Consider the following 26,860-nt stretch of genomic DNA (forward strand, 5'->3'; position numbering starts at 1 on the left):
TACTACTCCACAGCGATTTTAAAGTATTCCCTTCTTTTTCCTTCTTCCTTATTTTTTGCATTGTATAAATTGATATTTCAAGAATAAAGCTTTAAAATAATAACCAGTTGAAATTCAATGCCAGCAGTTATTGGAGTTGCTTGGACAGTGTTTGCCATTACGGCATGTGTAAGTTTGGCATTACCCTTTTGTTCATAAAGGACATGGCAACAATGTTGGGGTTTAACCGACACCGTATTGTAAAATCTAGATATTGTCTATATTCAGTATTGCATTTACGAAATATTTCCAAAGCCGACGACAGTGTGAATTTTCTGCTACATTTGTCACTATGCTCGCTCTAGCCCTCATTTTTGCCACTGCCGCCTTATTACCCATCGATATCTTTTTAGTATCGTCTACCGTCGATCCTAAGACAGGCTTGAAAAAATTATGGGCTGATAAAGATACAGTGTATTGGATGACGATGACCGTAGAAATCATGTATTATGGTAAGAAAGAAGAAGAGGAACAGACGGAAATTTTTGACAGCTTCTTGTATGATAAGACATTCGGGGCAGACAAATTCCAATTCATGCAATAACGTATATTTTCTTGTCTATTCAGTCTTTTATGGTTCAATTGTATCCATGAGCTTTTTCGTGATTCCTTACGCTTATTTCTATTACGAAGAGGCAGATGATGAAGAAAATCAACCAAAGAGCGTTCGAAGAATCAACGCCTTGAAATACACCATCTTTTTTGTAGCGATTGTTGGCTTTTTGTTCTTATTCGGATTGTTCTTGAAACCTAATGTATTGCCGCCTCATATTGATTTGGAATGGTTCAGACATTTGTTAACAGAAAGTCACGGAGCTAAAGCGGTTTGGTTTGTAGTTGGATGTTTATTCATACCCGGTATGGCAGTTTTTATTATCTACACTGTAAGTCGGAGCAAAGCAAAAAAAGAGAAGAGTCGATTTGGGTTAAATGTCGTTACTTACTGGTTCGATGGATGATCAGGCACCGGGACTATCCATCCTTCCGTTTCAACTGATCAAAGGCAAACGTAGAATTGATAGAGAAAATGATGAAATCACCAATCGCTTGATGATTGTTCGAGAACAACAAAAGAGAATAGAACATAAATATGCCGGATCTAATAAGGCACTTAGCTCACATGATTATCGTACATTGGAGAACTTGAATGATGAAGAAAGGTATGAATTATTCCTATGCGTGTTGTTTTCAGAAGTAAGATTTCAAGACTAAGCTGAACGATACACATGATAGAATCCTAGTACGCCGATTAAATGGTATCAAAGAGGACAAGACTGGATTTTTTCAAATCTTTCTAAAGTTCCTTCGACCCTTCCAGGTACAGCTCGAGTGTGTGTGCTTCGACATACTATGATCTCTTATTGTGTAACTGATCCCTGTCTGTTTTAGGTTTTGATTGGATTGATTTTACTGTCATTTGCTGTTATTTTGGTTGTTTCTATGTTTATGACCATGTAAAATAGCTGGGGATTGCTAAGCAAAAAAAAAAAAAAAAATTGAAATCAGAGAAGCTTTTTGACAAAACTAACGAATGTTTTTGTGTAGAATTGATAAAGTGACCTTCTCTGTATGTGGTAGAAAATGCGGTTATATTATCAGTCATCCAGACTTATTTAATCCAATCAATTTCATTTTTGTGCATTTACAAAAGGTAAATAGAAAAGAAAAAAAAAAAAAAAAAAAAATTGCAGTTGTCTCCATGGATACCCCAGAATCATAACCATGACAACGGGAACATTTCTATATTTAGCTGTTCCCCTTGGATTACATTTTGATGGTGGCCATCATTCTATATTTTTTCCTATCCACCATGATGGGCATTATACAAATTGGTGTTAAATTCCTGTGGGTCACACTTTATCGAATCAAGAGAAGATCTACTGCACCTCAAGGTTTGCTCATCTCGGCTATTCTGTTGACATTTGGATTACTTGCATTAAATTATTCAGTCACTTCTGTTGTGGCGCCCGGATATGCACATTACGGAAGTCAAGTCTTTGTAAGTTTTGCTTGTCTACTTTTTTAATCAATCCAATGGAAGTAGTATTAAGCTAAACAATTTCATTATTGACTGTAGTGTAACCATACGGACGGCGGACGTAGAGATTGTTCTTACGAAGTAGATAAAATTGTTCCTTGCGATATTTATGCTCCACAAGGTAAAGTCCGAGCGATGCGCGAGTGCGAGTGCGAGTGCGTGTGTGTGTGTGTGTGTGGGTGTGTGCGTATAACAAAGCGAACCAAAAGAACAATGAAAACTAACCCCCAGATTTGTACAATACAGAAATTTGTACACCCACCGTGTCTTCTACATTGATTGACAGGATTACACTAAATACACCCGTCTTTGGCTTGATTTTCTACTATTCTCAATGGATCTTTTTGCTGTCATTTATTCTTGGCTTTATCGTTGCTCTATTCAAATCGCCAAGATTCAACCAAGACCCTGAAGAAGCAGAGTCTTTGTTAAATGATGAAGAAGAAGAAGAAGCTGAAGCGAGTACCGGTCGTCATCATTATACCACTACTACTCCTGCTACTACTGCAGCCCTTAATAATGATGAAGGTTTAATGGATGGTAGACAGCATCATTAAAGTTTAATAGTAAACAATTGTACTTTTATATACAGATTTATAACTACATACAGCATATTATAAGCTGTGTGTGTGTGTCTCTCTCTCTTTCGGATGTAATGTGTTATTGGTATTATGTATGCATTAAATGTACTTTTACAGTCTGAGCACGTTTATCTTGCTTCTTTTTGTATCTATTCTAATGCACCGTATTTAACTTATTGACAAAAAGGTCCTTCATTACTCCTTTATTTATTCAAATGCCGCGTCTCTCTTGCTCTGTCTTTTTGTTTTCTCGATTTTTAACCGCGAATGGTAAATGTGATCTCAAAAAAGAGGGCCAAAAAGGAAATTAAAAAAAAAAAAAAAAAACCTGTCTTGTTCCTGAATTTTATTTTGGATCAAATCACCGATTAGGATAAGGTCTAACGTATAAAATTCATATTGTTCACTCGTGCTCCTATTTGGGTATTCCAGCAGTGGGCAGTTCAGTGAAGCCTCGACTTACTGGGTTTGATGTGTGTGGTGCACACGAGGATGGCCTGTGAGCTCGGATCATGGTATGACAAAACGACAGCAAAGATCAACTCGTCATAGGCACTTGAAAAGGAAAGTTGTATTTCCATTGGCTTAATTATTTGTTTTCATTATTCTGCTTTTTTTTTTTTTTTTATATCTTAGATTACACACACTTACACTCACACATACACACACACTCACCCACACATAAAAATATACATATACATACATGGTTACAGCTGTAAAAAGACTTACATTATACATAAATTAGTAATATAAAATTTACTACCATCATCTTGTACATGGAACAATCTGTCTTCTATCATAACCTGGCTAGATAATATCTATATACCATTTGAAGATCTAGATTTTCCTTTTGATTTTTTTCTTTTTTTTGAACCCTTTTCATTTTTTTCTTTTTTCTGTCTGTCTGTGTCTCGGTCAAATTTTAACAATGAATTTCGTTGTTTATTATTGTAGATCACTGGTGCTTTGAGAAGGGGATCATGAGAAAGTTTTTGTGTTTTAAATTGATTGAAATCGGAATGTTGGCCGAGTGTCTCGCTCTGTTGCAGCAGTGATCCTTTAATGGGGTAAAAGAGAAGAAAAAATAGTGGGGTGTATGTAGTAATAATAACTTTGTGTGTGTATGTGTAAATGTGTGTCTGTTGTATTGTTGCACACCCTCACTCTTTTTACTTTGAAAATCATTTAAACAGCATGAAATTAATGTTAAGGGGCTCTGCATTACCGATTTCTTTTTTCGATTTTTTTTTTCTGATCTTAATTGCACCAAGTCAAATAAGAAAAGACTATAAATATCACAGCCATTTTTCCATATCTCTTTTCTTCTTCTCCATCTTTCTTTCGTTCTCTATTTTTGTCTTTATCTTTGAAATCAATATATAGTCTTCTTGACGAAGTTAACATTATAATTGCATATCTACGCAGTTCTCACCTTTTTCATTCTTTCGCACATCTTCATCGACAATGTATCACCAATTATTAAGTAATCCACCCACTGCTATCTCTGCTATGGATAGTCCTCAGCAACACCGTAGATGCTCTACTTCTCCCTTTGGTGATTACCACTTCCAACACCAATTGACAACAAATAGTAGTGATGCATCATTCACATCAACTGAAAACTCGCCTTTGAATAATGATTATTACTATTTCAACAGCACTACTGGTCTTTACGGCTCTACTCATCCTACTACGGCTACTGCTACTGGTACTGGTACTGTTTTGCCTGTACATTACTTTTACCAACAACAACAACAGCAACAAGGACAACTTCAAGATTTCGACAACAAGTTTGATCCTTATCAACAACAGTTGACCTCTGCCGCCGCCGCTGCTGCTGCTGCCGCCGCTGCTGCTGCCAACTGGCCAGCAACTTATTATAACAATCAACAGCAATTATACCAAAACTTTATGATGTTTGATCCTTTACATACCACAACTACTGCTACTACTCCAAACACATTGACAGCACAGAAAATGACGCCAGTCCTTTCTTCTTCATCTGCTATCAGTACACTGCCATCTCCACCTCAACAACATTTCAACCTTCAAGACTACAACAACACCACTTCTTACTATTACTCGTCAGAATCATCCGCTAGCACGAGTTCCAGTGCCAATACCTCGCCCTCTATGATAGGAGCTGATTACACTAATGTACAACAGCAACAAGAACTGCTATTCGATAATGTCTGGTTACAACCCACTGCTACTAATGCTTCTACTCATGTTGACCCCATGGTCTCCTCTGTGTCACCTTTGACCAACCCTAATAACGAGGCTAACAAATTAAACAAATCGACTCAGAAGAAAGCCGGTGGTGGAAAGAGGAAGAGTACTACAACACGTTCTACAAAACGCGACTCTATTAAATCAACAAAAACACCCAGGAGGCGTGCAGCCCACAACCCATCCAAACAGCAGCAGCAACAACAACAACAGCAACAAGAAATAGCATTGAAACAATTTCCCTGCTCCTATGATGGCTGTGGTAAAATCTTTAAACGCTCTGAACATTTAAAGCGACACATTAAATCAATTCATACCAAAGAGAAGCCTTATACTTGTCCTTATGATAATTGCGATAAACGTTTTTCAAGAACAGACAATCTCTCTCAACATATCCGTATTCATCGACCCAACAAAGAACACTTACCATCCACATTAACATCGTCAAGAAAAGCATCCTCATCAACTGGTTTGAAACGAAGAAAGACAGCAACAGCAGCAGCATTGAACAACCATTAATTTTTAATGTAGATCATTGAAAATGACATCGCTCAAAAAGATCCAAAAATCCCCTCCCAAAAAAAAAACGACGACTCTATAGTACGCCTCTTTTCGTTTTTGTTATAAAATACCCACCACATCTTTTTTTATTAGTATGCCCGCTCTTCTTCATATACATAACTTATACATTACATATACATTTTATTCTTTTTTCTCCGTCTATGGCTTTCTCTTGGCGTTTTTTGTGTTGTATATCTTGTTCTTATTCATTTTGCATATAGTCTATTCTATCGTCATCGTCATTATTTTTCAACTTTGGTTAGTAAGTAGTGTAATTATGTTATTTGCTTGCAAATAAATAAATAAGGCTCTCTGAATCATCATTTGATTTGTCTTCTTTTTTTTTTGGTTTTTAATTGACAAGCCGTGTAACGTTGTTTCGTTCCCATCGGGACTTCCCTTTCCGTAAGTCATTAGAAAAGAGCAAAGCCAAATACATCATGTGTATGTGTGTGATGAATGCATGTTGATTACCTTAGTAACACAACAATCCAACATGTATTCTTGGTTTTTTTTGGTTGGTTTCTTTTTTTTTTTTTTTGATGCTCGTTTTTCCTTTGATAGACAGCGTATAAGATAATAAAATGTTCATGCATGATGTAATCTCTTCCTTTTATTTGTCAATGTCTATGGACATCTGTATTGAACCTACAATTGATGTTACGCTTTCTATTGCAATCATATCATTCTGATGGCTTGTCACGTTTACAAGTGACAAGCATCAAGAAGAATTTTAATCAATTCTAGAATCATATCATATTTATATGCACAAATCAAAAAAGAAACGGTAAACTCATTGATAAATAGGGAAAAATGCACGGTTATTGTTATTGAACACAAAAAGAAGAAGAAAAAGAAAGACAGACAGCACGACAGACATACCACAAAACCCACAAATGACGAATTGACAAGCAGTGTAACTTTGAAGCACTTTCATTCTTCTTTTTAGTACATGGCACGAGTTCCATATTCTGCTGGATATTATGGTATTCACAAAAGAAAGCTTATTGCAATTTAGCTGTTGGGCAGATTAAAAAAAAAAAAACACATCATATGACGCTTTCTGAATGAATCAAGAACTGGAAAGATGTGAGTTGGCCAATTGCATTGAATGAGCATCATGCTTGCACTTATCAGCAGCTATTTGCTCAGGCAGCGCTGCTGGACTGCATCTATTTAGCTTTGTAAAACTCTTTTAACGAGCGATGAGAGCTCTCGTCACTGATCATTGTACAACAACCTCTATTTCTTCAAAGATCAAATATCTTTATGCATTTTTGTTTATTTAGAAGAAAGGGATAAAGACAATGCAAAGGATTGCCCCACTGCAATTGCGCCTTTGACCCAACTTTGGGAAAACTGTGCGCAGGTGAATTGTATCCTGCTCTCATGGACTCTCGCGTGATGTTCACTATAATCATCTATAACGCTTTCTAAGCATGACGTAAACCATATCTTCCAAGCTCCTTCCTAGTATTACCAGTGAATCACTGTTTGCTCAGACTGTGCTTGATTCTTTAATGCTTTTGCAAAACAGAATGCTACTTGATGTGATACATTTTCTCCACAATGAAATGTATTTCGAAGATCATAGTAAATTAATGATCATCAACCACATAAAGGATACGCATTTTCATCCTGATAAAGTTTTCCTAATATTGATATAGAAGAAAAGTGAAACTTTTCTAAATGAAACTACCCTCAAGCCTGTTTGTCTTTCCATTCTTTGGCATACAGACGTCGACCTCAGCCGAGTTTTATTCCTTTCAGAGGATATAGTAATGTGGCCCTGAAAAGAAGGACAAATAGACGACGGTGGTAACACAAAACATGGAAAAGTTTGACAATCCTTCGGAAAAAAAGTGCATCGTATTCATAGTCTATCTTACTAGACGAACCTTGAGAAGGCCTCTACAATAATAAGGCCGCTTTATATTGCACGATTTCCATGGCAGAAAGATGAAAGAGTTAAGAGGAGAGATATGTAGCTATCTTGTCAACTTATTGATATCATTTTTAAGCTTAAAGCACTTGAGGATCGGGCTTCCATCGCTGTTACGATCCAATATCTGTGCACGGAGACGACAGACGCATTTCGTTGGAAGCAGGCAAAAGGAAAGCTTAAATTCGGGCATGTTTCCTTTTTTTTTTCTCAACGAAGTACAGACTATCTCAACGGAACCCTTTCATATTCATTCCGGCCGTCTTTCTTTTCTACTCTTTTTTTTTTTTTCTCTTAGAAATAGCTCGATCTATACCCGAGAAATTCTGTTTCGTTTCTGCTTTCTTCTTCTTTTCTTAAACCCTTTTATTTTTGTCATCATTGATTCCCAGTTAACGTAATGATAAACCCAAAGCAACAACATCAACAGCACCAGCAGGTCTACAATGAAATGTATGATGTTATGGAACCAAACCTTCAACAGCAGCAGCAACAGCAACAGCAACAACAACAACAACAACAACAACAGCTTCAACACCAACTACAACAGCAAGTTTTGCACCAACAGCAGTTATTAAATGCTCAACATATGGAGCTTGAGCGATTGCGTCAAGCACAGCAACAAGCCGCTTTGGATCAACAACGCGCTCTTCTCAATCAGCAAAGTGAGTAAGAACCCTAATCATTCTAGTTTTAGGTCACGAACTAACCGCGCGCCTTTTTTTTATGAACCAGTGCTCTATTATCAACAGCAGCAACAACAGCAACCTCAACCTCAACAACTCACACCTACCATGAACTCTCTCAGTGAGAGTTTTCTCCTGTCGGCAGCTTCAACAGCTATGACACCTTCCAGTCAACCACAACAGTCATTTGTTCAAGCAAACCCAATGTATTCACCACAATCATCCACTTCATCCCCTCCTCCTCAACTTCAGCAACAGTTTCCTACTGCTGCTACTTTGACTCCTGTATCCACTACAAAGGATCATCCGCAACATAAAGCACAGAGAAGGGCAGAACACAATGCTATTGAACGTGCTCGCCGAGAATGTTTGAATACCAAATTTCAGCAACTGGCGCATTCTCTACCCAATCTACAAAACGATCGCCGTCCGTCAAAAGGAACCATCATAGAGCGTACTCTAGAATACGTGAAGCAGACAGTTCAAAAAGAGGAACGCTTTCAAAACGAAATAGATCAGTTACGGCAAGCCAATGAAAGGCTTATTTCAAAGATGACAAGCGAACATTTTAACAATAGCAGCGGTAGTAGCTATGACAGTATGGATGAGGATGATGACGACGAAGACGAAGACGAAGAAGAAGACGAAGAAGACGAAGATGATGACGAAGATGATGAAGATGACGAAACTGGCGAAGATGAAGAAGTGTCTTCTCCTCAACCATTCAATGCTCATCAAAAATATTACGCAATAAAAGAACAGCATTGACACAAAGCTTGATTCTTGGCTCATCATCCACCCCTTTTTTCTCCCCAAGGCACTGTATACTTAACATTAGCAATAATATGACCTTCTTTCATCATTTAATACATATGTTAAAAAGGTATGAAGTTTGAATCACAAGTATCTATAATTTACCTGTTTATGTATTAATATCCTATTTCATAATAGTTTCTAGTACTACTTAATTACTACATACCATCTAATCTAAGCTTGTCAACATACGCATGACTCATCAGAAGAGAGAAAGACCGAGAGACCCTTTAAATTATCCCTTTCAATAGTGTAGTAAGCATCATTCGTTTTCGCATTTCCCTTCTGTCGTAGAAGGTCTCAAAAAGAGCAAACAACGTTCCCTTTACAATTTAAATATACCAAAGATACCCTCATTTCTTTTCACCATACTACAACTACTATTATACAACTACAAATTACAATTTGCAGTTCAAAATTTATGTTTTTTTAAGAATGGTTCCGTATTTTTCTTTCCTTTTGTCATTAACATGATTAGATATCTGTAAAGTCTTATTTCTAAAATGGACAAGGATGCATCCTATTGCACTTGTAATATGTTGCACACAACAAATCCCATGAGGATTTGGCATGTTTGAAAATAAAACCTTAGTTTGGATACTGTGTTACCCTTCAGTTCATCGCTTTCTTCTTTGCGTTTTCGGCTAGCTATCCGTTGAGAAAACAAAACAGTCGCACAAAAGAAATAGACAGCTGCGTATACATGCACATTATATACTTACAGCAGCTCACTGATCTCTTATGTAACCTTGTATTACTCTGTTCTTACGGTCAAGTCTACTGTAGAAGTGATCGGACAAGCTTAAACGTGGCTTTTCTTTATTGTACATTGGATAAGAGAATAAGTAAAGTTTATGAATGCTTCTAGAAAAGATAAGGATGATTTCAAATTTACAGATGAAGGTGTGAAGCTAAGGGATATTCTATATTACATAAAAAGTAAAGGAGGTATTATTGAGTAGAGAAAAAAAAAAAAAGAGGAATCATGCTATTGGTCTATTGTACTTGTTGTTTGGCTCTACGTGCCAATCTCTCTATTCTTTCCTTTCTCCAACGCGGGCCATACTTGAACAATACTGGCACCAAGGCATTTGAAGCAACACAAATCAAGCCAATGATGGTAAAACACCATCCTACGCCAACACCTTTGATACCGGGCTCAATCGACACAGAAGCTACAGCGCCAAGCAGACAACGAACCAGATTATTACTGGCTGTGATGGTAGCACTTTTGCCCGGGAACAGGTCGACGGCTAACGTCTGGAAAATGTTAAACATGGACGTATTGGAGAAGCCAACAATAAATTGTAGTACTAAAGCGACCGCTAAATGGGCATGAATTTGAAGCATCCAGCCGTAAAACAGAGTAATTATTTGGATAGCAGCCGCTACGATCCACATCGACCGCAGACGCGCCTTGAATATAGGAAAATCGACGGGTAGTTTTCCACGTGTCACGTTAGCATGGCACGATTGCTTAGCGACCACTCTAAAATCGCGGTCAAGGATTTTTCCCGTGACAAAGGAGCCAATAATGCAGCCAACGCCTTGACATAGAAAACAAAGGCCAATCTGAATTTGGTTCATTTTGTACAACAAGATAAATTGACTGGTGGTAGAAGTGAGGTAGCAATAATAGGTAGCATAATGAATAGCGTTATAAATAAGAGCGCAGAAGATATCCTTCTCCAATAAGTATAAAAAGGGCTGAGTGACGTTGGGTATCTGTAAAAATCGGTTTTTGGATGTTTGAAGTGGCAGCTGTTGTCTCGAGTTGTCCACTGCTACTCTATGGTGTTGAGCGTCACCATCATGTTCCTCATCTCCACCATGAATAGTTGAAGAATCATCGTCTCTCTCACTATTGTAGACCATCTCTTGCTGTTGTTGTTGTTGATGCTTCTCATCTATCACTTTTTCTTTTTGTGCACGACGTTTCCTTCGTAGCCATTGTGACGGTGTTGGGTTAGCATATCCACCTCCATTACCCACCAACGATCGTAATGTTTCTGGTAAAAGGAACAAAATGGCTGTAAAGAATGCTGCACCAATGATGAGTAAAATCCAAAAAATCCATCGCCAACTGAGGTATTGACTGATGATGCCGCCTAATACAGGACCGATCACAGGGCCCAACATTTGTCCCATGGAAAATAATCCAAAGTAGCCACCACGTTCAGCAGGTGTAGCAATATCGCCCACAACACCGGCGCCGATAGCAATGACTGAACTAGAACCGAACGCTTGTAGCATACGTAGAATAAGAAGGACATAATACTTGGGTGAAAGGGCAAGACCTATACATGAACCCATATACACAAGCAGAGTGGAGAGATAGACAGGTCGGCGCCCCCAAACATCAGCCAGAGAACCCCAAAATGACGGAGACAGGCCTTGAAAAATCATATATACAGTAACAGTGAGATTAATAAGTTCGGTAGTTGTATCCAAATCCTATACAAAAAGATAAGTTGTGTCAGCACATGTATCTCTTCGATGTATATGTGTGATGCAAAAGCAGAGTAAAAGATCACAAACGTACGGCTCGAATAACATCCAATGCAGGAAAATAGATGTTGGCAGATAATGGAGACACGATACCCGTGAGGCAACAGATAACAACGATAAGTAATTTTGTATGTTTCGAAAAGATGGAATAAGGTTCATTGAGAGACTGGAGTGTGCCTAATTTTTCAATCGGTTTTCTCTGCTGCTCTAGATCAATCCCATCAAGACTGCTGGCTTCTTCTATTACAGCTACATCATCGTGCGACTCATTTAATGCTGTTACTGTACTGTCTTGGCTGTTACTATGTACACTCGCGCGATCATCACCGCTAAATGTATGCTGTTGATATTTTGCCTTTGTGCTTACTATGCTACTGCGACGATAGACTGACATTTTTGTAAATAATCTGTGTATGGAATGTGTAATTCATATAACTCCTTTTCTGAGTTGAATGTGGGGTATTTTACACAAAAAAGAGATGCACGTTTGCGTTCAAGAGATCAGGGCAATATTAAAAAGAGAGTATAAAATTGGATCAAACCACCAATATATATATATATATTGTACGTAGATGTTGAAAATTTTTTTGACAGCTCACTTTCCAAAAGTATGTGATTCTGAAACATGACCTTACTTCAAGTCCTTTTTCCAGTCGGAAACGAAAAGGATCCGTATCAACAATCCCCTTTTAATTAAGATCCGATAAAAGAAAAGGAAACCCAGGTTTAAGAATCGTAGGAAATGAAAAAAAGGGATTAAAAAAGCTGAGGTTATATCAACAAAACTGTGCAATGCAGTAAAGCTAGACCCCCATTTCAGAGGCGACTGAATGGTGTGATAAAGCGTGGATATTTTGTGGTGGGGAATACTCTCGTGCTGAGTAACTTCGGCAGGCGAACAATGCAGACTGCACAATGGACTCTTTTCACCGCCCCTTAGTTTTTTGTTTGATGGCGGAGGCAAAAATCGTCTGGTAGCCAAGTCCGAAACTTTCGGCTGTCGAATTCCTCGGTTGTGGGATACAGAACTCTTTTATTTTGGTGATTCAAATAGTTCTTTTTTTTTTTGAGAAGGGGACAGGTACACTTGACAGTCAGTAAGAAACTGATAGAAGCATAGTAGACCAAGAATAAACGCCGTGAAAAAGTGTGGTTAGTTTTACAAAAAACCAAAATTAGAGAAGAATACCATCATCAGACTAAACTGTACTGTCAACTTGGAACACACAGGTACACAGAAGAAGTGTAAGACGTTCGTAAATGTTTCGTCCCTCCATCAGGCAGCAAAGCTCTGAATACAGTGACACCCCAACTGCTATCAGTATTAAGGCACACTCCCTGTGAAAGCTGCCATCTTACCAGCTTTTACCAGGTACAGTATAATGCGTAGCCGGAGATATATACGATTACATAAGATCAAAACATAAGTTAGCTTTTCAATGCATTAATCACGGTGGCTGTTCTCCAAAACGCCACTGTTGGTGACTGATATTTATTAATGCAGCTTACTTATTACGGGACAAAAATTCAAATGTGTTGAGATGATATCGCTTCACCTCTCCATCGGTTGTGATTTTTATGCAGCAGATCGAAAAGCTCTACATATCCAGCACGCAGTAAAACTCTCAATGCTTCTGGATTGTGGATTTTGTCCCATAGCTTTCCATCATTATTTATTCATTAATTAAAAAATTCTCGTAGATTAACGAGTTTATGGTGGTGAGAAAAGAGTTGGAAAATAAGGGCTGTGCCAGATTTCGGGATTACGAAAATACAAGAGATACTATTGATTTGTGCGAGATAAAGCTGCAGATACTGTGGATAATGCATTTGCGCGTGAAGTGAGCTTTCTTTTTTAAAAGAAATGAAGGATTTTGTAAAATCAAAAGAAAGCGATTACATTCCGAGGCTTAATCAATAGGTGGATCATGTTTCCGGTTTTCCTGTACGCTAGGAGGATACTTCGGATAGGGATAAAGTTTGCTGAAAAGAAAACAACACTTTTTCTATCAAATAGTAGGCTCACATTGCCTCGAGAAGTAATATTATCAATTTTTTATTTGAGAATAGTGGCATATTCCGCATTTATTGGACGCTCGTTTGCGATCAGGATTCATTTTAGACCAAGAATTCTGACCCTCAAAGGCAATACAAACGATGCATCAATCTCGACATGATACATCATGATTAACACCTCGGCTCTTGGCACTGCAGTAGTAGGCTTGCACAGTTGTACTGCGGTAATAATACTTCTTTAATTATCCTAAACTATAGAGGTATAAATTTCTTTTCTTTTTTTTTTGGAATCGTATTCTTAGAGACTAGTTTTATCAAAGGTTACAATTTAGTCTTCATCGTCAAAAAAAAAGGAGTCCACGCTTGCTAATTCCGTTAAGGATTGAGCATCATTTAATGGTTCCTTGCCGTGTGGCTGTCGTTGAGGATCGGTGTTAATGGAAGAAGGTGACTTAAGGGTCATCAAAGTGTTTGTAGTAGTAGTGGAAACTGAAGAGGTGCCGGACGTAGAGTTTCTTTTACTGGCAAAGTCATCAGGGTCTTCAAATAAAGTACTTAACGAAGGCTTGGGAATCACAACCATCCCTGCAGGCTGGTGTTTATGATTGTCTGCGATTGGCAATGATACTGATGAAGAAGTTATGAGCGAAGAAAGTAAAGATGCAGACGATCTTAATAACGAGGTTTCACTTGTTGCAGAAGAGGATGGTATCTTTTTGCAATTGGAGCTGGGTATTATGATAGAAGGCCTTGTTGAATTCTTCTCATGCGCCTGGTTCGATTCTTCGGTGAAGATAGCATCAAAATGTTTAATCAAGTCTTCTAATAGTTTTTGAGGATGTCGTTCATGAAGACTCACGTTCGATTCTGTTTGAGGTCGCATAAGTATATAGCTGAATATTCTCGATATTGATATGATTAATTGTGTGTCATCTTTTGTTGCTGTATTACCGACTGGATTTAGAAGTTTGTTGAAATGTGAGAAAAGTGCTTTGATGGTATAATAATTTGCTGACGGTAGCGTCGTGAGCAGTCTACTGATAGATGACAGTCGGCTACTTTCATCTTGGCCATCTAAGCAAATAAGATTCGCATTTGAAGATGTTCATCAATAGTTCGCTAATCATTTAATGATGTTTAAGATCCTTACAGTTGGCATAAATTAACTTGCAAGGTTCGTAAAGCTCGAATGTAAAAAGGCATTCTGGCAGCTCTAGCAAGTAGAGCCTAACCAATGAAGCGAGCAGTAAAACATCCAATTTTACAAACGCATCATCGTCTTGTACAGCAACAATTGAGTTTAACTCTTCTCTAGCAGCATGCACTCTCTCCAATGGTAAACTGGCGGTCCATACCACTCTTTTCTCTATTACAATTTTCAGCTAGGAGTTTAGAAAGGCTCGGAAAGCTTGCTAAATATTAGCATATTACAAACCTTCGTCATACAGCTTTAACAAAGCTATTTTTTTTTTGGAAAATTTAATGAGTATGAGTGAAAGTTACAATCAGGAAATGTCTATTGCATATCTGTAATATTACCTAATTCAATAGCATTTAAGCTTTTGATTATAAATTGTGGTACCTGTGTATTCTCATTAAGCGTTACTTGTTCTAAAGGTACACCAAACAGTTGATCTAGTGTAACACAGAACTATGAACACTTATGCTAATGATGACAAAGTAGAATACTACCACTATATACCTGTCAAAGTAATCCCATCAAAAAAATTGTGGTATAATATCGGTTTAGGACAAAATTGGCCTGTTGAATATTGCTCGACAATAAACTGTACATCTTTGTCTGCCTTTAATGTTTCCTGATAGAGCATCATGTCGTCATTGAATTCTTTGGCTTTCGATATTGTATCGGCAAAAGTAGTCATCATGCTAAGGAATGCTAAGAAGAGATGCTTATGTTATTTGTTTCAGCCAAGTATTTCACCAACTATTACTACTAATCCGTAACGATGTATATATACCTTCTTTAACGGTTTGAATTCTTTCCAGTTCCAGACTTTCCATCTCTTCAAAATGCTGGTACAGAAGCTCCTCCATATCTATACGCATTCTCTCCACTTTAACAACAGCTGTATGGTATGCCTTATCTGTCGCTAGCATTTCCTTAATTATTTCCTCTTTCCTTCGTTGTTGTGCACTTCCCCAGATATTGAAAAAACCTGAATTGCTTTTCGGGTTTTGTTGATAATTCACACTTAATTCATCGTCGTCCAATAACGTTGACTCTCTCACAAGCACTCCGTTTTCTTGTCGCAGAAACTTCAAAGCGAGGAGCTTTTGAATGATAGTCTCGTAATCCGATAAGTAATGTTGCTTTAACAATTGTCTGATCTCTTTTTTTGACTCATACACTTGTTTTTTGTTAAAAATACATTCAAACCATTGCCATGCCTGTTCGCGTGTGAGAAACGACAAGGAAGAACCCAGCTTGATCAGTGTTTTTTCAGGAACAAAATCAGGATAAGCTTTCATAATCGCCTGACATTTGTCCACGTACTCAGTTTTCGTCTGCTGCATATCTTGACATGCTGCATCGAATTGAGTGATTTTATATTCCATATCTGTCCTTGTTTCTTCGATGATATGCTCATACCTTGAAGCGAACCGTTGCAAAGGTCGGACAACATTTGTATTGATCTTGTCTGCTCTTTCGAGATGTAGTTTAGCGGATACTTTGCTTTCTGAACAAATGGTTTCGAAGCATTTCTTCAAACCAAAGCCAATATCAAATTCAAATGGGTTGCTAGTTGTAGATAGGGTAGTAGTAGACAAGACCGAAGAAAGAGTCGTGGCATGAGCTCTCTCTGCTGCGATGCGTTGTTGGACGTACTCAACGATCACTCTGTTCTCGGCAATGGACTGGTTCAACTTTCGGTGAAGCATGTCAAAACCAATGTGGAAATTGGGTGTGGGATCGGTTGAAGCTGTAGGTGACCAAAATGAAATTTGGAAAGGGTGATGGCGTTGCTGTAGCATTGTTTCGTATTTTTGATATTCCTCAACCTGTCGAAAAGGTGAGATTAGGACAATGGTATAGATCTATATAGCACAAAATGAGCAGCACACTAAGAGAACAGGAATAATAACGAGCGGTAGGAAAAAATTCAGGTCTTCTAGTCAGTAACAGAGTACCCAACAATTTCTGTTAATGCATGCAAAGGGAGCTAACAGCAAATTTTTGACTTACATGCATATTTTTAACAAGTACGTGCGCAACAATCAATAAGGTGAATACTACACATCGATATATTGAAAACCATTAAATCTTTATTGATAGGTATAAGGTATGCATAAAAAAGTTAAAATTTAGTGCAAATGTGGGTATTGAAAGAAAGGCATACATAATTTAAATAAGTCGCTTCAGAATTGTTGGTGTCCGATCATATAATGTAAAAGGGATATATAAGGCAAGCGAAGGCGAGCAGGGAATGAATTGTCAATTATTTCGTCGATTATTGTTATTAGGGTTGTTGCTTGTGGTAGTATCATCGTGAGTCACCTTTTTTGTCTTTGCGATTCTAGGGCTTCTTCTAGTGAGTTTTCGACCGGTATTATTGTTGCTGGTGCTACTGCTACCGCCAAAATGACTATAATTCCCATTGTTATTACGATGCTGGATATCCGTACCGTTTTTACTACTATTACTGTTATTTTCATTATCCGGATGACTAAGAACACGAGAATCAACAGGCGAGGTATCTTCATTGACTTCGTCGTCGACTGCATCAACTTCGTACATTTCTACGGCTTCACTTTGGCTTTTATTACTGTGGTGTTGTTGGTTTATTTGCTGTTGTTGTTGGCCATCATAGGTAGGTATAGAGCCATCCAAGGTGTCGATTGAAGACAACGATTGTTGTGTTGTAGCATTAGATGAATTTCTGGGAATTGTTGAAATTTGTGGTCTCGCAGAGGAAGACGAAGAATATGAATGCGCAGAAGGAGGCTTTGAGAGTGTACTGTGAAAAAAGTCAACAGGTAGCATACCACGCATTATTTGGCTAGATCGGAAATCGTTAGTTTGCTGATTGTTGGCAGTGTCGGTAAAAGGCTGCGATTGATAGCCGCTATCTGAGGATCTGAATTGATTGGAATTGTTGCTGTTGTTGCTGTTATTGCCGCTGCCACTACCGCTACCGCGTCCCGTATTATTGCCGTGGTTATGACGATAATGAGAAAGTTGAAGTAGCTCAGTATTACTATTATTATTACCACTGCTACTACTGCTGCCGCTATTGTATTCTGGAGCCTGTTGACTTTGGCCTACGATGATTTCTTCGTCCGAACTTCTTCCTTGATGTCTTATTTCTTTGTCTTCAAATATGTCACCTCCCGAACCGCTACCAGAGCTACCATTACCGTTCGAGGCACCATTTGAACTTGTGTCAGCAATGCTGCCGCTACCGGGAGAGGGATGCTTTGCTCTTTTTCTCACTCTACCGATCAAGCGATTGGCGGCCTCTTGTTTAGCTTTGAAATCACTGAGGTATTCTTGATAGCGCTCATATTGAGGCGTCTGTCTGTATTGCTCCAAAGCAGCTAGGTATTCATCCTTGGCACGCATAGCCATTCTTTCGTAGTTTTGCCGTTCGCCATGACTCAGATTCTTCCATTGTTCGCCTACGATTTTGGCAAGCTCAGCAAAGGATAAATTTTTGTCTTTCAATTGAGCACGAGCATCGTTGGAAAACATAATATAAGCAGAGGGGGGCTTAACAGGAGCATAACGATCCGGCTTAGCATGGCGTCTGTATTTTCTTTTGGTTGGAATAGAGTCGTTAGTATCAGTAGAATCATTATCATCGTTGGATGAGGTGCTATTATTACGAGTAGTGACTAATATAGGACTCGTTGCGCTTCTATTTTCCTGATCGACACTATTGATACTCATGTCGTTATCATTGTTGTTGTTACTGCTCTTACTGTTACCATTGTTGATTATTGGCTTATTGCTGAGCTCACTATTATTATGATCTACCATGAAACTAGAATTAGAATTGCTGCCGATGCCACTATCAGCGTATTGACAATGCGGTGCTGGGAGTTGCGTATGCTGTATATAGGGGGGGTATCCGAATTGCGGTTGTTGAATAGACTGGTGCTGATGCACTGGAACTTGCTGTGATGCCTGTTGATGAGGTATTCTGGACCGTAAGGTTGAACTTGAGCTGTTACCAATGCAGCCATCAATACTACTACTGCCGATGCCACTATTCATACTTCGAGGGCTTGTCAAACCTGTTGCAATATTATCATAATTAGGCATCATTGCCAACATGTCAGAATTTACAAAGCCTGCATTACTCAATAAGTTTTGCCGTTTTGCTATATCTTCCATTTTTGGAGCCGACGAATTTGAAAATTCCGTTGGGTATTCTATAAGCACCATGATAGAAGGAAAAAGATCAAGAATAAAATGAGTCCTTTGACGTTCTAAACGAACAATATAAACGGAGATCTCACAAACAAACAAAAATATAAAAAAAATCCATTGAAATCAACGTACTTGGACCCATCATATTCGTTATTAATGGTTGGTCGCGCGATAATCCTTTAATTGTAGCAATTTCTCGTTGAAGAAGCTACAAAAGGGGAAACGGAAAATCCTGGTTTCAGTAAAGAATTCTGAATTTTTCTCTTTGATTTCCAATTTTGGAATTTACCCTTCTGTGACCTCGTTTCACGTTCATAAAAATCATGTCTTCTTCGGTGATTTCTAGAAGCTGCAAAAAGAACCCATCAGAACAAACAGAATGCTTTCTAGATTACACAAATTGAAAGAACCCGACGTTTGATTGGCTTGATTACTTACTGAGTTGATCGAATCGAACCCCTCTTCCAGAAATGTATCGAAATATTGTTCCAGATGGAGGTAATTCAAGAAATCACCTACAGTTTGATAGCTGCAATCAATGCAGTTGCCCTCAGTAGGCCTTATGGCTGGAGGCGTTTGTTTTGCTTGGGATGCTTGTGTTTGTGATTGACGAATTGATTGATACTTTTGCATTTGAAGCTGTTATCCGATACCGATTAATACCCGTGAAGAAAGATATGCTTAATGTTCTAGAAAGTCTGTCGAAGAGGAGATTTTGGAAGCTTAAACAATAAAAAAAAAAAAGGATGATAGAGAATTGTCCTTAGTAGGCTTTAATGAGTTATTCAATCTTAGATATCAATAATTAAAGAATACAGGTAATTTTCATGAAATTGGAAAAGGGGGGAAAAAAATTGGAAAACTAGATGAAGTTTCAATGATATGTTAGTGAACAGGAAAAAGAAGCCTGGTAAAAGGTGTTCAAGTATTTATACTATTTTTTTTTCATTTTGTACATTTTACAGATGATACCTAAGAAGGCAATTTTTGATTTTTATCAAAAATTCTTCTTTTCGATCATTTTAAAGTCATCAGTCAATAAGCCTACATTGCTGCGTACAATCAATTTGTATAGCCGCAGCAACCTACTTCTAACGTTCTTACTGCCATTCTAACCGTGTCTCTCATACTTCATTTATTATTTTACTTAATGTTAACAAATAGTATTAGCAATGATTTCATAGACTATTTTTCTATAAGAGGAAAGATCGCTGTTTGAAATGCAAATTTATGTCGAAATCGTAAAATTAGCCTGATCGCTCGATTTTGACGGTTGATTGCAAAAGGGTCAAAATGCATTTTTGCCATGGTCTCCCGATATATGTATACACTATGCAGGCAAACATCCGCACACCCATTGTCCTATTTTAGAAACCCCTTATTTTTTTCTAAAAGTTGAATACAACAAAGTACGGTTTCTTTCTACGTGCCAAATCGGCATTTAAGCAGGCATCCTGGAACACATCTTCGGTTCTTTTGAGATTATTGATGTTGGTAGCGATTATACTTCTGAATATTTCTTTATGCTCTGTTTCTTTCCGCTCCTAGTTTTCAGCCTAATACACTTTTTTTTCTCCGTCGTGATGTGCGGTTCTTTCAACACATATAATAAAATCACCCTTGTGCAACCTTTATCATCAATGATTGTAATACTTGAGTTTGAGTAGTTCAATACTCTTTCACCGTAAATTGGAAGAGCTGCAATCCGTTGGAATAGAGGCAAAAATAATATTTATTGTTAGCAAATAGACAAAGTATAGTCTGGCAAGCATTTCTTAAGCCATTATACACAGGCATCGCAAGACATACGGAAAGTCTTCGTTATACATAATGTGTCAAATGTTTTAAGCTTAGACAAAAAAAAAGGCTTAGGAAAACAAAATATTGGTGTGTCATATATGACTTCATCGCTTCCGCATGAGTTAAATCTTTGCAATAGATCAACGGTGGCATGAGTTCCGATAATCAAAAATGACTTAATAGACTGGATAGCTAGAAATAGTATTTGGTGTATTACGAAATGTTTACTTACTTCAGAGTTCAGGAAAAAATAAGATTCTTCTAATAGCAAAAAGAACATTGTAGAACGGCAGAAAAGAACAAGTTTTAATCCTTGATATAATTGAAGTGTCCGCTTTTCTGGTCCTTTGGTTTTATGTCATTTCAGGCGCTATCATTGACTGTAACTTTTGTAAACGGAACCAAGTATACTTTTAGTTTAATTGTTCTCTGAGTATACAGAAATGCCCACTTTGAATGTCACAGAATCTTGTCTCGCCGCATACTTTCAGAGTTATACACGTTTGTGTGTATGTATACTCTACATGTTAAGCAATCATCAAAGCCTTCTTTTGACTACAATCCAGTTCATTTTTTTTATATTGATTACATGGATTCATAATATACAAGTAGTTTAACATTCAAAATTAGGAGAGGTAACGTCTGCTCCACTAAACCATAGTAAGATTGGCACTGCTGCAAATAGTGAATTCATCAAGCTCCTTTGATTGCTATTGAGGCTAGGCTGTATACCTTGAGTATAAACTATTATCAAAAATATGAAAAAGTATCATCAGTCAGCAGCATGTAGCCTCACATCGTAACAACGCGTCGTTCCTTTTACTACCCTTTAATAGCATGCACTTTTTGTTTTCTCTCTAGATTTACAATATTTACAACATTGATTAAACTATCAATATCTAATGCTGCCTAGATAACAAAAAGAAGAGGACCAATTAAACCTTTGAAGACTAACCTCGTCGAAGCACAATTTAAACCAAACATGTTAGATTTCATGCACTGTACAAATTGCAGCTTCAAATAGAAAATTACCGTCTAGTGACATATTTATTCAATTAATACATTGAAGTGGGAAAAAAGGCATGATTTTCAGTCTATCAGGAAAATCATGTTTCAGCATGTAATCATCTAAGGTAGTTGAGCATATATCTTCAAAGTTGAAATATGTGTTTATCAGATATTGAGTCACTATAAAAGAGCTTGCTCCTACATAGTGGAAATATTGATATTTGAAAACATCTTGGCCCATGTTTCCCAAGGCAAGTTTATAACCTCTTCGCTACCATTGGTACCTGAAGCACCAGGGTCGAAATAGTTGAATTAACTCAGGCAGGCAAATTCGCTGTTCTGAAACCCATATTGACAGCGGGATGACCCCTTTTGAGGGAAACTCAAAGAGCGGTTAGTTTTATACAGCATGTTTCTGAGTAAGAAAATCAAAATTCAAGCAAAACCCCAAGGTGGAAAAACTTAAGAGAGAGCCACCACCCCCAGCACTTTCCTTACCTCCAATCTATTTAATTTTGCTTATTGTAAGGCTTTGAACCTCCACTCTTCACTCTTCCTTCCTTACACGCTCTTTTCTGTTCTTTTTCCTTTTTTGATATAGAACCTATAGAACCTGTACAGTATTACCTATAAGAAAGAGTGTTTGAAAAATATACGAATGTAGAATTACGATTGTATTGACATTGTCCTTCATAGGCATAATGTCTACAGCACCTGACGAGGGAATGACAACGGAAGCAGGGGAGCAAATTTCCCAAGAAGGTATTATAAATGTTATAAGCTCCACCTAACTATTTACTCATTAAAAACTGTATATCTTCTTGTTGATGACCGTGATAGCCGTTGAAGAAGTCTACAACTTGATAATTAAATTGCCCCGAAATATTGATGACATCAGGCTCACTGTAACTATTCGTTGTTGTTTTTTTCAGGACATATTGTTAGCATTCTTCGAGTATTGATCTTGACTTTACTTGAAATATTAGCTCAATCCTGCTGAAAGCGTACAAGATATCAAACAAATTATCATGGAATCACCTGAAACTTGTGCTTATTCATGCTTTTATTTGTCACATAACGGGAAGCGTTTGAATGACTTTGTAGAATTGAAGGATGTTGAAGGATTAACTACAGAAACTGAGTTATACTTAGTTGAAGGTACTTGAAGAGGATTTGATTGACGAACAATGGCATAATGAAGCATAGATTGACCCCTCTTATGTTGGCTTATTATTAGACACGTATTCAGAGCGTGATGTACGAGTCCATATCAGCCGACTCCGCGATTTGTTAGCTGGACCTTATAAACCTAACCCTTCCAGTATTGGAATTGATCCTGCAATCTCGTTTTTGACAGCTGTCACAGGCGAAATTGGTAAGTGGGAGAACAAATGAGCGGATGCCCCGGTCTAAAAAAGCATTATACTCAAAAGGTTAATTTAGATGAAGCAATTACTACCGACAGCAACGACAAATCAGTTGACGATCCCTTCTCAAAAGAGCCTCCACCAGAACATGCCTACACAAACATTACTGACTTAGATGCACCCTCTCAACTAGCTGATTTTGTCCCGAAAGATTTCCGCAGAGTTGCACCTGAATGCCTCAAAAGCCTATCCCTTTCTGGATGGAACCCAGTTCCCCACAGACAAAAATTACAGGGCGACCTTCTTTATTTGGTAGTCACAACTCTGGAAAATGAAACATTGCATTTGACAGCCTCCACCAAAGGATTTTTCGTTAATAACTGTAGTCAAACAAAGTATGACCCCTCTCCTAAGAATAACGGAGCTGGCAAATATTCTGCCCACTCGTTGATCCATTTATTGCAACAATTATCTCCACTTTTTGCTAAGAAATTCTCAGAATTGCAAAATTTCATTACTCGTCACCATATGTTGGAAGTTCTTCCTGTCAGCACTTATCTTCCCGATTATCCTTGGGCAGTAGAACAACCAGAACACCTTTTCGATCCATCAAGGCCTTGTGAAACATACTTGACCGCCGGTCTCGATTCTGTCGAAGGGCTCCGTGATTGGAATGACGAACTGCAGTCTCATCGGGAATTGCCCAAGTCCACCATGCAAGAACGTATCCTCAGAGAACGTTTAGTGAACAAAGTGCAGTCTGAATTCACTGAAGCAGCTATTCGTGGTGCTATGGCTGTAGTTGATGGATCCGTTATTCCATTGAATCCCTTAGATCCTGAGGAATCACATATGTATGTGCACAACAACATCTTCTTTAGCAAAGGTAATGATGGCCGCAATACCTTCGATGAATTAGGGGGAGATGAAGCAGCCCATGTCGCTACTGGCAAAGATCTCGAAGGTGTCAAGATCATCAATACAATTGAACCGGAGAATTTATACACGTTGGGCAGCGTTATTGTAGACTATAAGGGTGCTCGTATTGTTGCTCAAAGCATAGTACCTGGCATTTTCCGTCGTCAAGACGAGAATTCTATCATCTACGGTTCAGTTGATAATGGTATACAGATTTCCTCGGATGAAACCTTCCATGAAAATATTGGAAAAGATATTGCCAAATCACTTCACCTAGCCGAACACACTGTCATTAACAAGGAAGGTGATAAGGAGGTCCAATTGTTCACTTCTCAAGAAACCAAGGGTTTGATCGGGGCCGATAATCGTCGTTATATCCTAGACTTGTATAGATTAAATCCAGTTGATATTGAGTTTCAAGAGAGCGAATGTGTTGCAAAGGACGATAAGCCGGCTTATCCTCATAAATTGACCTTGTTGAGACATGAATTGATGTCCTTGTTTTGGGAACACAAGTTCAGAAAATGGCTTAAAGAAAAGACCGACCAAATTCGAAAGGAAAGAGAAGCTTCAAAATCGCCCGAAATTGAGGGGGGAAAAGAAAATGAGGAGGTCACTGGTGATAAGAAAGATGCAGTTGATAATGCTGCCGTGATTGAAAAGAAAGAAGAAGTCGAAGAAGTCAATGAGGAAGATGAGATCAAGATAGACATCAATGAATTCAAACTCCAGTTTAATGCTGATGTTTTCACTACTGCTCGACTCCCTGACAATGACCAGACTAAACAGGAGCAAGAAGTCGTTTGGGAAGCATCCAAGTTCTTGCGGGACGAAGTCATTCCCAGCCTTGTGCTTGACTTTGTTTCCTATGCCATTTCTCCTCTTGACGGTGATGCCTTGACGAAAGCTATGCATCGTCGAGGAATCAACATGCGTTATCTCGGCAAACTTGCAGAGCTTGTTTTCACTAGCAAAGAAAAGCGAATCGATCATATTTATAAGTTAATTGTACAAGAAATGATTGTCCGTGCTTCTAAACGTCTGCTTCGTAATTATCTTGTCAAGTGCTCCACTGAAGAAGTCAGCCTTTGTATTTCCCACTTCTTAAACTGCTTATTGGGAAGTAATTTTAATAGCAAGCCAAATCCTGTTTTACCTGAAGGTTCCAACCGAAACGACTTTGCCTGGGCTCAAATTACACCTGCTGGCTTAAAGAAACTTATTACTCAGCAAGTCTTTATGCGTTTCCGTTACCAACTTGAAGACAATGCTTTTGAACAATTACGTTTCATTCCTACACTTCGTGATCTTTGCAAGCGTATTGGTATTCAAGTTGCAGCCTACAACTATCGCACTGAAGCCTATACTGAAGATGAGAAAGCTGCGTTTGCTGCTGAAGATGCTGCACGCCAAGCTGCAATTGACCGTGCTAAACAAAAAATGTCCAGCAGAAAATCATCAAAGAAACATCAGCCTGAGACTCAACGTCCTGTAAGACGTACCACAACCTTCACTCCCGACGATATTTACAATATAATGCCTACTGTTAAAACTGCTACTACTCGCAGTATCTTTGCTGAAGAAACATTTGAGGCAGGTAAGATGAGTATTGCTCAGGGCCACAAGGAGCTTGGTCTCGAACTTTTGTTGGAGTCTTTGACTCTACACGAACAGACATACGGGTTTTTACACCCAGAAACCAGTAAATGCTATGCCGCTTTGGCTATGATCTATCATAACAATGAAGAGCATGAAGCCTCTTTGGAACTTCAACGCAAAGCTATTATAGCCTCGGAGAGAACAAACGGTGTTGATGACCCTGAAACCATCCATCATTATGTAAGTTTTAAGCAGCAGTTCATATTCTTACTCCAGGGACTCTGACAAAATTTTACAAATGGATTTTCACTTTTAATGAATATAGTTAAATCTTGGATTGTTTGAGCACACAGCTGGACGTACTAAGCTTGCATTAAAATACATCCGCCATGCGTTTTACTACTGGAATCTTTTGGTCGGGCCAAATCACCCTGAATCCGCCACCGCCGATGTAAGTTTCTCATCCATATGATATATCAATCTAATATGGATAGAAGAAGTTGTTTCAGACCATTTAATTGATACTCTCTATTCAATAGAATAACGTCGGTGTGATGCTCCAAACCATTCGGGACTACGCTAAAAGTACAAAATTTTTCGAAAGAGCTACAAAGACACATGAGGCTGTATTCGGTAAAGATCATGTCTTGACTGCCACAGGTTATCACATTCTTGCCAAAGCTTATACCCTGGAAGCCAAGTTTAAGGAAGCCGCAGAGGCGGAAAAGATTGCATTTGAAGTGTTCAATGAAAAGCTTGGGCCTGAGGATGCACGCACAAAGGATAGTCAATTATGGCTTCGAGAATTAACAGCTAATGCTAATATGTTAGCTCAGCAAAAGGCTATAGAAGAACTCAATGTCAAGAATGGTGGTAGTAAAATACTTCCCCAGCAGCTTGCTAATGGAGCACCAGCAACTGTCAAACATCCTGAAATGTTGACTGCGGCTGCGGCTGCAAAGGCATCGTCGTCAACAATACCTCAAAAGCAACATCAAACACACGATGCATCATCAGCTGCCGCTACAAATGAAGATTCAAAGGAGCCATCTAAAGGTCATCTTCCTATAGACGAGTTATTAGAGTTCATTAATGGCGAAGAACAAGGCAAAAAATCTAATAAAAAGCCAAAGAAATTAGCACACAAAAAACAACGCAAGTAAAGTCAGCAATATACATGTAATTTTAGAATATATATAATGCTATAGGCTATTGTAATATAATACAGAAGATATTCGATTTATTTATTATACATATCGTATTTTATAAAAAATCCTATTCTTTTTTTTTCCCTTTTTTCAACCTTTTCATCCAGTAAAAGATTTCTTGGTTTATTAGGTAATACCAATGTCACGTTCAAGAT

At 38.2% G+C, this 26,860-nt stretch overlaps 8 protein-coding genes across 8 annotated transcripts; 5 read left to right on the plus strand and 3 right to left on the minus strand.

Annotated features, from left to right (window-relative positions):
- Positions 1–901: 901 nt before the first annotated feature.
- Positions 902–1,562, plus strand: BDF20DRAFT_850451 (uncharacterized protein). Its single transcript, XM_053079954.1, has one exon. The coding sequence runs from the start codon at positions 970–972 to the stop codon at positions 1,249–1,251; it is 282 nt and encodes a 93-aa protein (XP_052938832.1). The 5' UTR covers positions 902–969; the 3' UTR covers positions 1,252–1,562.
- A 251-nt stretch (positions 1,563–1,813) lies between these two features.
- BDF20DRAFT_815597 (uncharacterized protein) lies at positions 1,814–2,634 on the plus strand (the record flags this gene model as incomplete). Its single annotated transcript, XM_053077094.1, has 3 exons — positions 1,814–2,038; positions 2,117–2,198; positions 2,324–2,634. The coding sequence occupies 3 exons, from the start codon at positions 1,814–1,816 to the stop codon at positions 2,632–2,634; spliced, it is 618 nt and encodes a 205-aa protein (XP_052938833.1).
- Positions 2,635–5,124: 2,490 nt separating this feature from the next.
- On the plus strand, positions 5,125–5,292 carry BDF20DRAFT_787751 (uncharacterized protein; the record flags this gene model as incomplete). Its single annotated transcript, XM_053076133.1, has 1 exon — positions 5,125–5,292. A coding segment is annotated over one exon (168 nt), but the record flags the coding sequence as incomplete, so codon positions are not given.
- A 2,498-nt stretch (positions 5,293–7,790) lies between these two features.
- On the plus strand, positions 7,791–8,844 carry BDF20DRAFT_910083 (uncharacterized protein; the record flags this gene model as incomplete). The annotated part of the gene is made up of 2 exons (XM_053083673.1): positions 7,791–8,055; positions 8,126–8,844. 2 exons carry the CDS (start codon positions 7,791–7,793, stop codon positions 8,842–8,844), a joined length of 984 nt encoding a protein of 327 aa, XP_052938835.1.
- A 1,009-nt stretch (positions 8,845–9,853) lies between these two features.
- On the minus strand, positions 9,854–11,396 carry BDF20DRAFT_850462 (major facilitator superfamily domain-containing protein). Its single transcript, XM_053079955.1, has one exon. The coding sequence runs from the start codon at positions 11,293–11,295 to the stop codon at positions 9,886–9,888; it is 1,410 nt and encodes a 469-aa protein (XP_052938836.1). The 5' UTR covers positions 11,296–11,396; the 3' UTR covers positions 9,854–9,885.
- A 2,345-nt stretch (positions 11,397–13,741) lies between these two features.
- On the minus strand, positions 13,742–16,407 carry BDF20DRAFT_910085 (uncharacterized protein; the record flags this gene model as incomplete). Its single annotated transcript, XM_053083674.1, has 6 exons — positions 13,742–14,487; positions 14,564–14,779; positions 14,849–14,872; positions 14,953–15,048; positions 15,116–15,310; positions 15,393–16,407. 6 exons carry the CDS (start codon positions 16,405–16,407, stop codon positions 13,742–13,744), a joined length of 2,292 nt encoding a protein of 763 aa, XP_052938837.1.
- Positions 16,408–16,867: 460 nt separating this feature from the next.
- BDF20DRAFT_832403 (uncharacterized protein) lies at positions 16,868–19,438 on the minus strand (the record flags this gene model as incomplete). Its single annotated transcript, XM_053078538.1, has 4 exons — positions 16,868–18,807; positions 18,938–19,013; positions 19,095–19,154; positions 19,244–19,438. 4 exons carry the CDS (start codon positions 19,436–19,438, stop codon positions 16,868–16,870), a joined length of 2,271 nt encoding a protein of 756 aa, XP_052938838.1.
- A 2,662-nt stretch (positions 19,439–22,100) lies between these two features.
- Positions 22,101–26,844, plus strand: BDF20DRAFT_850493 (clustered mitochondria-domain-containing protein). Its single transcript, XM_053079956.1, has 9 exons — positions 22,101–22,137; positions 22,215–22,228; positions 22,310–22,375; positions 22,454–22,518; positions 22,600–22,771; positions 22,851–22,988; positions 23,057–25,737; positions 25,823–25,948; positions 26,037–26,844. The coding sequence occupies exons 3-9, from the start codon at positions 22,315–22,317 to the stop codon at positions 26,658–26,660; spliced, it is 3,867 nt and encodes a 1,288-aa protein (XP_052938839.1). The 5' UTR covers positions 22,101–22,137; positions 22,215–22,228; positions 22,310–22,314; the 3' UTR covers positions 26,661–26,844.
- Positions 26,845–26,860: the final 16 nt, after the last annotated feature.

This window comes from Mycotypha africana (assembly GCF_025528875.1).
Source record: "Mycotypha africana strain NRRL 2978 chromosome Unknown BDF20scaffold_2, whole genome shotgun sequence".
NCBI classification, from domain to species: domain Eukaryota; kingdom Fungi; phylum Mucoromycota; class Mucoromycetes; order Mucorales; family Mycotyphaceae; genus Mycotypha; species Mycotypha africana.